This window comes from Gobio gobio, assembly GCF_949357685.1.
Source record: "Gobio gobio genome assembly, chromosome: 16".
NCBI lineage: Eukaryota > Metazoa > Chordata > Actinopteri > Cypriniformes > Gobionidae > Gobio > Gobio gobio.
This window is the reverse complement of record NC_137109.1, coordinates 18,342,152-18,356,299: the sequence shown is the minus strand read 5'-3', so window position 1 is coordinate 18,356,299 and position 14,148 is coordinate 18,342,152. Positions and strand designations below refer to the sequence as shown.

Sequence of the window (14,148 nt, the reverse complement as noted above, 5' to 3'; positions counted from 1 at the left end):
CATGATTGATTTTCAGATTCAATCATGCTAACAACAAAGAAATGACAATGCAGTTGGAATAGAAGCACTTGTATTTACAATCTCCCCACCTTCATCTCTAAGACTTTCACCTACTTGGTGCTCATGACAGCTTATCTTATAGCAACAGGGGCTCAGGAACTTGCTCATACACTAACAGACAAGCTGAATCTTGAGGCAATGGGCTGGAAGTGAGAAATTACCTAGGTTTAGCAAACTCTTCATTATATCCAGACCACCTGCAACATCCACTGTCAGTTGCTCCTATAGATCACAGAATGTGCTTTGAATTCAAAGAGTCACACCTAATTCCAAACCACACTGCACTGCTGAGTAATTGTTGTGCATTTACTCAATTTAGTCAATTAGCAGATGCTTTAAAATCCAAAGCAATTTACAAATGAGAAAAAAAAAATTCACGAGCAATCTATTATGTGGGACATCACAGTGCTGCAATACAGATTTTCGATGGTTAAACCAAAGTAGTAAAAAAAAAAGAAAAAAAAGAGCAGAGGTGTAATTGTAGCTCTTTGTATGTTTTTACTTAAATTGGTTTATAGGGCCCTATCATGCACCCGGCGCAATGCGACGCCAGACACAACGTGTTTTTTGCTAGTTTCAGCCATTTTCACGTCCGTCCAGCGCCACGTTGTTTAAATAGCAAATGCACTCGCGCCCATCTGTTCGCCCATGAAACCGAGGTGTGTTCAGGAGCATTGTTGGCGCGTTGCTATTTTGAGTAACTGAAAACGACTGCACCATTGGCCAACAAACACCTTGTCTAAAGTCGATAGCACAGTATTTTTTGTTATTTAAAAGGAGCGTTAGTAATATGTCCTTATAGGCGAGTGCACAACGCACATACACTCTGCTTATTACACACACAGGGACAAACATTTTAAAATATTAAAAAATCTAAGGATTCCTCTCTGGAGAAGCGTTCAGTCTTTCCACTTGCAAATTCCATGTAAATAGCAAATCTGCCATGGCACAAGCGTAACTGACTTTTAAAGGGAATGAGAGATGAGACTCTGATTGGTTTATTGCTTCCGTCCCCACTGAGACAGTGCTTTTATTAACGGAAATTAAGCTTTTTGAAAACTCTTCAAAGTGTATACATTTTTACAACTCAGACAACATATTACATGTTTATCGCTTTTAGCAGTGGTTTATTAAACATCAAAGTGTTTCCTGTAAAATTACACCAAAATTGTGTATTTAGACAATTTGGGTAGGCCAAATCCAGGCGGAAATCCCCAAAAATGGTCCCAGAGCTTAAGTGGTTAATAATACTTCAAACCAATAATTAATTCACCACAGCATTTACCTACTATGTGAAAACCCTCACACCAAACAACTGCATCCACAAAAACACCACACGTGTGCACACTGCCCCTTGACCGCCTGGGAAATCCTAAAAAGAAATAAAGACAAAACATTTAAACAAACCACTCAGCAGTCACCATTCATGCTATATGTCATTACCTCCCAATACACATATGAAAAGAGGGACTCGACAAATGCTAAGCACATTAAAAAGACTATTAAAGGGATAGTTCACCCAAAAATGAAAATTCTGTCATCATTTACTCACCCTCCAAACCCAACGCGATCTCATGACAATGCGTATCAATAGTACGAGTGTGCAATCTCGTGGAATGTATACGCCAAAATGAATTTTGGCGTGCATATGGTACGCAGTTTTTCGCGTGCATATGATACGCACTTTATGGCGTGCATATGACACGCTTTTGGGTAGGGTGAGGGTAGGGGGTGGGGGGTTCGTACGTATAATACGCCATAAAGTGCGTATCATATGCATGCGAAAAACGGCGTACTATATGCATGCCAAAACTCATTTTGGCCTATACATTCCACGAGATTGCACACTCGTATTATTTATACGCATTTTTGTGAGATCGGGCTCTCCAAACCTGTATGAGTTTCTTTGTTCTGCTGAACACAAAAGAAGGTATTTTGAAGAATGTGTGTATCCAAGCAGATAGAGCAACCATTGACTACCATAGTAGGGAAAAACATACTATGGTAGTCAATGGTTGCTCTATCTGCTTTATTACAAACATTCTTCAAAATATCTTCTTTTGTGTTCAGCAGAACAAAGAAACTCATACAGGTTTGGAACAATTTGAGGGTGAGTAAATGATGACAGAATTTTCATTTTTGGGTGACCTATCCCTTTAACAGCGAGTTAAACAACTAATTTAAACACCACATTAAATAAAAAAAGTAGAATACAAGTTAAATAAAAAAAAAGTAGAATACAAGACTCTAAAAAACAAAACAAATAACAATCAGTGCCAGTCCTACGATAAAAACACACACATTAGTACATTTCTAAAACAGAAACAATACATCGAAATTATCGATTCGCCGGTAACGTTTTATAATACTGATCCATCATTAATGAATAACTCCACAGGAACAAGTGAGTAATGCATTATTAACATTCTAGTAACTACTATTAACTAACAAGAAACGCTGTTTAATAAATTAGTAAGTAATAGTGCTTAGTTGAATGTGATAGTACACTATTGGCTAATCATTAGCTAAGTCCACAACTACTACATACAGGTTCATAATTAATGTGAATAATGCATAATATATAATTCATTCTAAAGTGAAAGTCATAGTAATCCATTAGTAATGACTCAAGCATTACCAAATCCTTCAGAAGAAATTACTAATTATTTGGATCAGTATTCTAAAGTTAAAAACATGTTAACACTCTAGTAATTGTAAGCTTTTGATGTTTTTGAAAGGTTTTGGATAGTAATGACTGAAGTGTTATTACATCCTTCTATAGGAATTACTAGTTATTTGGATCAGTTTTCTAAAGATCATGATAACCTACTAGTAAATACTTAAGTGTTACTATCCAAAACCTTACAAAAACTTACAACGACTTCAGTCATTACTAGAGAGTTGTCATGTTTTTGACTTTAGATTACTGATCCATAAAACGAGTTATTACTTCTAAAGGATTTGGTTATACTTGTGGCTTTACTACTGGGTTAACATTACCTTCACTTTAGAATTAATTATACATTATGCATTATTCATGTTAATTATGAACCTGTATATAGTAGTTCCTAGTTCCTAAAAAAATAGTAGTTATTGATTAGCTAATAGTGAACTACCACATTCCAATAAGCACTATTACTGTAACAGTTAAGTCCACTGGAGGCAAGTTGCTGAACCCAAGTGAAGTTTATTCCAAAAGACAAAACATAAAAAAAAGACTTGGCTTGACTTGATTTGACAAAAGTAGACTTGACTTGACTTGGCGTGAACAGACTTGACAAAATTTGGTAGACACTCACCATCAGTGGTTAAACAATCAATAGGCTACAAGACAAAGAACAAGGCAAACATGAGGGCTTAAATACACAAGGACTAATGACTGGACAAGGGACACCTGTGAACAATAAAGACGATGAACCAATAACAGAACTGAACTAAGAACACATGACTAAAACAACCAATGACGATAGGTGGATTCGACATCGGCTGCGGCTGGATGCAACTGATCGACGAGAGTAGCCGCGTGCAGGCGGGGAGGAGCTGCAAACGGAGACGTGAAGTCGGACACTTTCTGCTTTCCGCAGTGACGCTTGCGCTGTGTTTGCATACTTTATCAGCTGAAGTGAAATAAATGCAATATTTGGCAATACACAGATGTTTCAGAGACATTATTGTCATGTAATACTTTATGCACTGCTTAATACAGCGTCTGTTTGTACAAGAATAAAGTTCAACATATAAGCCTACACTATCAATGAAGTGGGGTCTACGTTTTTAATCAGTTTTATTTTGATAAACATGACAATATAACATCGCGACTACATGAAAGGGGGTTTTACTGTTATAAAAAAACAGATTTGTGCGCATTAGTGGAGCTGAAGGTTTTAGGATAAACACGAAACACACGTGATCGTTGTCATGCGGTTAATCTGGCCGCATGATGATTAATGATGGATCAGTATTCTAAAGGGTTACCAATTCGCCTTCTAACTTGTTTTAGTAGTTTTAGTAGCTTGTATCCACTGCTAAAATCATCATCCGCCTGCTCCTGAACAATCAAAGAGCCCAGCTTCCGTTCACATTCTACTCTTCTGATTGTTTACCTCCCTTTAAAATAGTTTCACCTGGTCTATTTTGAATGACAATTATTAATCCTAGCACCCTTTCCAGTCGTGCCTCACAAAATTCTCCCCCAGGTCTTAGTGTCCGCCTATCACATTAATTCAATTCAATTCAAATTTATTTGTATAGCGCTTTTCACAATACACATTGTTTCAAAGCAGCTTTACAGAAAGTGCATTTCATAGATGTACAGTAAAAATGTTAGAAAGACAAATGTTAAAGAATAATGTTCGAAAAAGTTAATCAATCGTGTATTAATTTAGGCCATAACAACGCTGGCGTTGAGTCGTCTCTTCACAGGCGTGGAGTCGTCTCATCACAGGTGTCGGGGCATCCGAAGTCTCCATGAGAGGCTGGATACAAACTGGAGCTGATGAACTATTTACCTCGGGACTAGTGTCCCGAGATAACAACAGAAAAGCAGATGGGAAATGATTAGCGTAGCTGCTGTTCAGAATATTATATTAATGCTTTTGATCCGATTTAACTGTAGTATAAAAAGATAATTATAATGTGAATGCTTGGCTAAAGAGATACGTCTTTAATCTAGTTTTAAACTGGGACAGCGAGTCTGAACCTCGAACAATATCAGGAAGACTATTCCAGAGTTTAGGAGCTAAATGTGAAAAAGCCCTCCCTCCTTTAGTGGACTTAGATATCCTAGGAATGACCAGAAGCCTAGAGTTTAGTAATCTTAAAGAGCGCGATGGATTGTAGGGCGATAGAAGATCCGTTAGATACACTGGAGCTAAACCATTTAGGGCTTTATAGGTTAGTAGCAATAGTTTGTAATTGATACGGAACTTCACAGGTAACCAGTGTAGAGATGATAAAATTGGTGTTATATGATCATATTTTCTTGACCTAGTAAGAACTCTAGCAGCCGCGTTTTGGACTAACTGTAGTTTGTTTATTGAGGATGCAGGACAACCAGCTAATAAAGCATTACAGTAATCTAATCTCGAGGTCATGAATGCATGAACTAACTTTTCTGCATCAGAAATAGATAGCATGTTACGTAGCTTAGCAATGTTTCTAAGATGGAAAAATGCCGTTCTTGTAACATATGAAATATGATTTTCGAATGTCAGGTTGCGGTCTAATATAACACCCAGGTCTTTTACTGTAGTGGATAAAGTGACAGGACATCCTTCCAAGGTAAAATTGTATTGCGAGAGGTTTTGTGGGCAGTTTTTTGGACCAATAAGTAACACCTCCGTTTTATCTGAATTTAATAGCAGAAAATTACACGTCATCCAGTATTTAATATCTTCAACACACGCTGTCAGTTTAGATAATTTAGCATTTTCATCCGGTCGTGATGAAATATATAATTGAGTGTCATCAGCATAACAGTGGAAATTAATTCCATGTTTTCTTATAATATTACCAAGTGGCAGCATATATATAGAGAATAGCAGAGGGCCTAACACGGATCCTTGTGGCACCCCATAGTCTACTGACGTCATCTTTGATTTTTCCCCATTTAGACAGACAAAATGGTAGCGGTCTGATAAGTACGATCTAAACCAGTTTAATGCCTGTCCCTGAACACCAGTATAATTTTGAAGTCGATCTAAGAGTAGTTTATGATCTATGGTATCAAACGCAGCACTAAGATCGAGTAGAACTAGTATTGAGATACAGCCTTGGTCAGAAGCTAGAAGTAAATCATTTGTGATTTTAACGAGTGCAGTTTCTGTGCTATGATGCGGCCTGAATCCTGATTGAAATTTTTCATAGATATCATTTTCTTGCAAGAAAGCGCACAATTGAGCGGACACAACTTTTTCTAGTATTTTAGACATAAATGGAAGATTTGAAATTGGTCTGTAATTTGCTAGGTTATTATGATCTAATTGTGGCTTCTTAATGAGAGGTTTTATGACTGCCAACTTGAATATTCTTGGAACATGACCTAAAGATAAAGATGAGTTAATAATATTGAGAAGAGGCTCTTCCACTACAGGTAACAATTCTTTCAGTAGTTTAGTGGGTATTGGATCTAATAAACATGTTGTTGGTTTAGATGCAATGATAAGTTTATTTAGCTCTTCCTGTCCTATAGTTGTAAAGCGGTGTAGTAGTTCTTGACGGGCGATAGTTGCGGTTGAATCATAAGACATCATTAAAGATTGTACATTTACAATTTTGTTTCTGATGCTTTCTATTTTCTCAGTGAAGAAATTCATAAAATCATTACTACTAAACTGTAACGGAATATTTTGCTCAGGCGATGTTTGTTTATTTGTTAGGCTAGCCACGGTGTTAAATAAAAACCTTGGGTTATTTTGATTATTTTCTATTATTTTGCGGAGATGCTCAGCCCTGGCTGCTTTTAGGGCCTTTTTATAACGTGACATACTATCTTTCCACGCGATTCTAAAGACCTCTAAATTTGTTTGTTTCCATTTACGCTCTAAGTTACGAGTTTCTCTCTTGATAACATGTGTAGCACTGTTGTACCATGGTGCTTTAGGTTTCTCTCTAACCTTTTTTAATCTAATTGGTGCAACAATTTCTAATGTGCTAGATAAAATCGTGCTCATACTGCTAGCCATTTCCTCTAGTTCATCTGTTTGTTTGGGTTCACTGAGCAGCTGAGACAGATCAGGTAAGCTATTTGAGAATCTATCTATAGTGGTTGGAAGGATTGTTCTGCCTGGTCGATAACGTGGCGCAACATGACAGATTTCAGCAGTACGCAGTATGCAAGTTACCATGTAATGGTCAGTGACATCATCACTTTGCGGTATAATATCTATGTCGGTTGGGTTGGTTCCATGTGATATAATTAAATCTAGTGTGTGATTAAGACGATGAGAGGAACCAGTGACGTTTTGCTTAACCCCAAAGGAGTTTAATAGATCTGTAAATGCAGCCCCTAATGCATCATTTGTGTTATCTACGTGTATGTTAAAATCTCCAACAATTAATGCTTTATCGACGTTGACCAATAGATCTGAGAGAAAGTCTGCAAACTCTTTTAAGAAATCAGCATAGGGCCCTGGAGGTCTATACACAGTAGCCAAGGCTAGAGATAATACGGATTTCTTTCTTACATTTAAGAGCGTAACATTTAGCACTAGTACTTCAAACGAATTAAACCTGTGACCTGTTTTATGAGTAACATTAAGAATATCTCTATAGATTGTTGCAACACCCCCGCCACGACCAATCAGACGGGGCTCATGCTTATAACAGTATCCTGGCGGAGTAGACTCATTTAGACCGAAATAATCATTTGGCTTAAGCCAGGTTTCAGTAAGGCAAAGTACATCGAAACTATTATCTGTGACCATTTCATTTACAATAACCGCCTTAGGTGTGAGCGATCTAATGTTTAGAAGACCTAGTTTTAGAAATTGTTTTTGTTCACTAATATTGAGATTTTCTGGTTTAATCACAATTAGATTTTTCCTAGATCCTACAGTAGATTTAATGTTTGACCTCACTAAACGAGGAATAGACACAGTTTCTATATAATGTTCTACACAGTTATGTTCAGACACGGTTTCTATATAATGTTCTACACAGTTATGTTCAGACACAGTTTCTATATAATGTTCTACATTGGTACTTATGTCAATTAAGTTTGGACAGCATTGTTTTTGTTCACTAATATTGAGATTTTCTGGTTTAATCACAATTAGATTTTTCCTAGATCTTACAGTAGATTTAATGTTTGACCTCACTAAACGAGGAATAGACACAGTTTCTATATAATGTTCTACACAGTTATGTTCAGACACAGTTTCTATATAATGTTCTACATTGGTACTTATGTCAGTTAAGTTAGGACAGCAAAGACTGTGATCTGGACTTTGACTTACTAGTCATATGATGGTGTGCAGCGCTCTGGAGATGTTGTCCGACAGAAGAGCCGCTCCGATTTTGCTGGGGTGAAGGCCATCAGGACGGAAGAGCCTAGGTCGCTCCCAAAACAGATTCCAATTATTTACAAAGAGCAGCTTCTGTTCATTACACCATGACATTAACCATTCATTTAGAGCAAATAATCTACTGAACTTTTCATGTCCTAGTCGGTACGTGGGAAGAGGTCCAGACACGATGATCGATGCTTCAGGCGATGTTCTGCGCACCGTCTCGATCAGGCTCTTGTAGTCCTTCTTCAGAACCTCCGTCTGCCGCAGCCTGGTGTCGTTCGTTCCTGCGTGCAGCACGACAGCTCCGATGCGCTCGTCACTGTTCAGGATCTCGGGAACCTGCGCAGCGACATCGAGAACACGAGCACCAGGAAAGCAGTGAGTGATTACCTTGCCTTTACCTGAGGTAGCGTGGACATGTCGGACGATGGAAGTACCGATGACCACAGCGTCGCGTTCCGTCTCGCGAAGAGGGGAGAAGCGGTTCCGGGTGGAGATCTCGAAGACCGGGAGGGGCGGAGAGGTCCTAGCTCTGGTCCTGGCTCGCGTCTTCCGCTGTGGAAGCACCCAGGGTCGTGTCGGCGCCGGAGTGAACGAAACCAGGGATGATGATCGCGTCCTGGGTGCTTTGGTCCTGTGCAGAGAAACACACGGAGTAGACGAGGTCGGAGTCAAGAGGTTACTAACCGCATCGGCGCGTGATGTTTCAAGCGCTGATCGTCGCTCTCTCAGCACGGCTCGTCTCTCTAGTAGATCGCTAATCTGCTTCTCCAACGACTCCAACTCCAACTGCACCGAATGCAGCTCGAACGTGTCCTCGCCTGCACTCAAAGGTAACATTAGACACACATCCGAGTTATTCGTCATTGTAGCAGATGTGCTGCGATGACGAATTGTCGGTTTCAGTGGTGACCGGTGTAAATAAGTTACCACGCGTGCAATGCTAGCGGGCTACCGGTGTAAATAAGTTCCACGCGTGCAATGCTAGCGGGCTACCGGTGTAAATAAGCTACCATGCGTGCAATGCTAGCGGGCTACGGTTAGTAGCGGAAGTTCGGATATAAGTAGTGATATCAAAGCAATCCGATTGTTTTTTATAGAGAATCGTATCGGAGATATATTCACACGCTGTAAATAATAGAAAATAATCGTTTGTAAGTGAGTGATAAGGAGAAAATCAAGGATTATGAATCAATTCGACGGAGCTCTAACATCAACAACGCGCTCACAACCCGCGCATGCGGGTTAATTAATGCAGAATGTAGCAAGCAAAGGGGCGTGTCTGCTGTGAGACTTCAGTGTAAACGCCCACTGCTGTGATTGGCTAACATCTTGCATATTAAATAAGTATTACATGTGGAACTCTCTTGAAATGTTTTACTATGTTTTTACTATTACAGCTGCCGAGACTAACTAATTGTGAAAAACGATTATATTTACTATAGCATTATTTTTATATCTACTCCCGTCGCACGAAATGTTGCAACTATGAACATTGTAGCCAATCACAGAGTCGCATTAATGTTGAACGCATTAATTATCTCATCATTGCAGCTCAATTTCTGTACTCTCACAAATGCTTTCATCACAACTAACATTTCAAGCCTGATGTCACTGATAAACTTGCACTGTTTGATTGACAGATTCAGCGATTATAAAGGTAGCGTTCCTTGATAGCTGTCTGTATATAATTTAATTTAAAAAACAGATTATTTTCTTTCTAATAAGAGAAACAATGTGAAGTTGATTGTTTAGTCACAGGCTTGATTTTACTGAAGCATAAACAGCAATAAACGCTTTTGAGACAAATAATATCGGACTGTACATGAATCATTACATAGGAGAAATCACTGGTCACAGATCAGGCATTAAAGTTAACATGGTTACTTACATGTTGTGGCATTGCTGTCAGGTCCTTATCTTGCAGTAAAAGTCTGTTTGCAAAGCCTGAGCAGAAATTGCGACTGATTTACCAAAGAATCCACAGTGAAATGCAAAGAACAAACAAATAATGGTCTACTGAGAAAATCACATATTTGAAAATAAATACCCACTTTCTCAGCATTAGGATCCTTTTAAAGTTAATGTTATTATTAGTCCAATGATACTGTATTGCTCTAATCTCACTAATGTGGCAGTGGGCGGGGCCAAATATGCAATTATGTAGAAGTAGGCGTTAATTTTCTGCGTCACACTATTACGTCATAATGTGACAAAAATCCAAACAAGCTGTTTCTGAGCTTGGATTCAATAAAAGCTGTTTTTGGACTTGCAAGGAAGTTTTGAGTTCTGAAACTGTATGTTTTTACAGTACAATGACGTCTTCAAGGAAATGTTGATTTTCTCCATTTATCACATATTTAATCAAAATGTCATCAAAACTTCTTCCAGTGAAAATGACAGACTTGCCTTGCATGTATGCATGGCTTCTCCAATCATTTTGTGTGCTTAAACCTCGATCCTGCAAATTCACTTTCACCTGCTTCAGCTTTTGAGTGTAATCGATGCATATTATGTTCTGTCAATACTTCTGTTTCCTCGCAACGTCAAATGTGTAGTTACATATTGTAACGTTTAGCTATACTGATCCAAAGACAAGCCTTCAAATTTATGTTCAAAAGCAGAGAATTCAGTTTGTTTTATCTTTTTGTTTTAAAGGAGAAGTATGTAAGATTTTTGCAGTAAAATATCAAAAAACCACTAGACCAGTGTTATATATTTTGTTCAGTTGAGTACTTAGAATATCCCAAATGTTTCCAACTTTTTGTAAATCGTGAGAAATTGCTATTTTAACCAAGGAACCGGGACGTGTGAGCTATGCGTTTGAGGGAGTCGCCTGTCGATTACGTCATATCTGTTACCCTCGGTTTCCGGTTTTATTTAGCAGAAACGCTGTACTCTCCCTGCATTGTGAACAAGTGTCATAGCAGCCGCCGAGCGAACGTCATAACTTCCTTTTCAACACACTCAGATATATCTAATACGATAAACAGAGTTGCGTTACCTCATACTCATGACTGGAAAAGAGGAAGTGGCGCCGGCGACCGTGTCAGAATAAAAGTCCCACCAGCGACTATGCCATAATAACAGTCCCGCTCTTCAATCACTCCTGCGGCCTTGCTCAGCTCCACAACACTCGTCCTGCTCTGCTTCATACTAGTAATGTTAATAATCGCATCCAAGAACATGATTTCTGCCCGAGTCCTATCCTGACTCTTTTCCACCGGCTGTGAGGTGAAGACCACATGTCCCAAGATTCTGCGCTCAAACGTGGCATCATCAAACTATGCCTTTTGAACAGGCAACCTCTAGTGGACGGAAAAGTTACATAGTGTAGCTTTAATTTATTTAGTTTAGCCCCATGCTAATGTACATTGAAATATGATACATAAACGCAAACATAAATTTGCACTTTTAAATGTGTAAATAAAATTAAAATAACTTGGAAAGCAACTTTGTACCTCATTGTGATTGAATATTGTGGATAATCTCTTTATATATCTTTTTAACTCTTTCTCTGCCAGCGTTTTTAAAAAAAGTTGCCGGCCAACAATCATTTTCACAAAAAATGTAATAGCCCATAGGATATTTTGTTGTATGAATATCTGAACATGCAATATATCAAAAGAAAGAATAGACCCTCTGCTTTTAAACAACAACACAAAAACATTTAATTCTAGCTTCATGCATTCCTTTTTTATCATCACTTGAATATTGGTAAGTTTCATACAAAAGCTGAGAAAATCAACTTTTTGTCAAAGACTACATCCAGATCAGATTCAGAACAATGATCAAACACAGATGGAGTAGATTGAGTCCATCAACACCTCTAAGGCTTGCACAGTCCTACACTCTCAGAAAAAAGGTACAGTGGAGGTACAATTTTGTTCCTTGGGGAACAAAACGTATAACTGTACCTTTAAAGGTACACAATTGGTACAATTAAACAATTGGCAGGCAAGTTCGGTCCTAGTGAGTCGCTGTCCTGCAGAGTTTGGCTCCAACCCTGAAAGACATCTATAGAAGCTCTTATTGAGAATTAACAGAGGTTTAGATGTTGGTTTTATTGAAAATATTTGGTCACCATGATAGTGATAAGTGTTTCCTTTAGTTGGGCAGTTTAACTCTTGGCTTTTTATTTGAGTTTGTGTTTAGTTTTTTTTACAGTGTCAACAAAACACATAATCTGTTCAAATCTAAAGAAGCCATAAACAACATTTTTCATAAATGTAAAATGTTTGACTAAACCCATCACTGACCAAAAATATTAATGAATAATATTCACCAACAATACTTTCCTGCCACAGATCAGGCATTCTGAATTTTGATTTTTAAATACATTCTGGGGAGAATTTTTTTTAGACGCACACAGATATCAAGAATCAGCATATGGATCTCAACAATGGTGACATACTTAATGCTGCAATGTATGCTGGGAGCAATTAATGTTATACTGTGGTAGCTTAGTAGGGTTGGAGCTAAACTCTGCAGGACATCAGCTCTCTAGGACCGAACTTGCCTACCCCTGACTTAGAGGTACAACAATATAACCTTAAGGGTACCACCCCAGTATAGCTCGTCCTGGGTTGACATTTCATTTAGTAACATTAGGCAGTTTTGATTTATATGATGTTTAATGTTGATGAACAGGTTATTTTACATATGCATCTGCTTACATAAGATCGCTGTGTTCGGTGTTTTGATCTGGAGATTCTTTACTCATTCAGAATATGCTTAATAGCTCCCCCTAGCGAAAACACAGAAACCCGTAAAATTCTGTGTTTGGCAGTGAATCTTTTTCTCTCAAATAACGGAAAATTCTGTGTGAAAAAGAGACTCAGGATACTTCAAATTGGACGTTGCAGTATTTAGTTATACAGGCCAATATGCATGGAATACAGTCTAAGAGTGGATTTTCAACAGCCTAACTGCACAGACATTGTCTTATACAGCTGAGCAATTATATAACCTCATCATCGCTCAGAAATATGCCCTGCACACTTGACCTTGAACAGTCCATGGAGACCTTGTTCATTCATTAAAAAATTCCTACGAGTCTACAGCTTTTGCCCTAATTAGCATAGGGCTTTTTTCAGCACATACGACAGCAGCAGGAAGGACAGGAGATATTCACCTGCCTGCGTTTGGCACCTTCACAGCACTCTGACAATGTGCTCCGACAGATGGTACCATTTACAAAGCTCTCCATACTGTGATGCCCATATTCCTTTTTATTATCTCCCGCCTGACTGGATCTGGTCCCAATTCGCTCTTCTGCCTCCAAACTCACTAAGTATCTGACCTGGGGTCTACTTTAGATGTGTAAGGATCTATTCAAAACCCCTCTGCAAGCCTGGCAGGTCCACACATCTCCTTTTGAATTCAAAACTGGAAAGTTCCTCTTTGGCTGTTCAAACGCCCCTGGAGATTGGGGGAGAGGATTTCTGTGGGCATTATAAGAACAGGAAGCGAGCAACAGTGGGAGTTCGTTCCTTGTCAATAGGTGCTTTCCTCTGCTATTTGGATGGCTGCCAGCCTCCATTGGTTTTGGCCAACAGTAGGCAGGCATGAAAAGTCACAATGTTTTGGGGTTTTTTAAATCGCAGTTTCCTAACTGACACTTTATGAATAATGATTTATGATGGAGGTGGTTGAGTTTTGAATGCCCATTCATAATTTGTGAAATACGCTACACACACTGGCCCCAAGAGAGTACAATAGCTAATAGAAGCAAAGCTCTTAAAGCCTTGATCCTTGGCAGAACCCATGTCTGACACGTTTAGCATGAGGAATGCACAGGAATGCTAATATGGTGGAAAGAAACGTTCCTTTCCTCTCTTATTTTTCTCGCAGCAGCTGGTGGCTAACCAGTTTAATCAGTGATAATTCTATTTAGCTCATGAGCTCTGGAGCAGTTTTGCACTGTTTACCCAAGGAATAATAATAATACGATCCAAAAATGTTCCTTCGGTTCAGCAGGCTTGTCTGTTGTTTTTCTTTGCCCATGAGGCAAAGCGGTGGAAATGCAGCAAGACATGCCTAAAGACGTGACTCTAAGGGGGGCGGTGTAATCGTAATT

The 14,148-nt window shown here is 38.7% G+C and overlaps 1 protein-coding gene across 1 annotated transcript; it reads right to left on the bottom strand.

The window, feature by feature from the left end:
• Window positions 1-1,055: 1,055 nt before the first annotated feature.
• On the bottom strand, window positions 1,056-13,444 carry LOC307139754 (uncharacterized protein). The gene is made up of 3 exons (XM_079838848.1): window positions 13,204-13,444; window positions 8,016-10,016; window positions 1,056-1,432 (listed from the first exon to the last, which is right to left on the bottom strand). Exon 2 carries the CDS (start codon window positions 8,934-8,936, stop codon window positions 8,019-8,021), a length of 918 nt encoding a protein of 305 aa, XP_079694974.1. The 5' UTR covers window positions 8,937-10,016; window positions 13,204-13,444; the 3' UTR covers window positions 1,056-1,432; window positions 8,016-8,018.
• Window positions 13,445-14,148: the final 704 nt, after the last annotated feature.

What these genes read in the sequence shown, in the direction of transcription:
- LOC307139754 (XM_079838848.1), bottom strand. Translation starts at nt 8,936, where the DNA reads ATGACGAATAACTCGGATGTGTGTCTAATGTTACCTTTGAGTGCAGGC.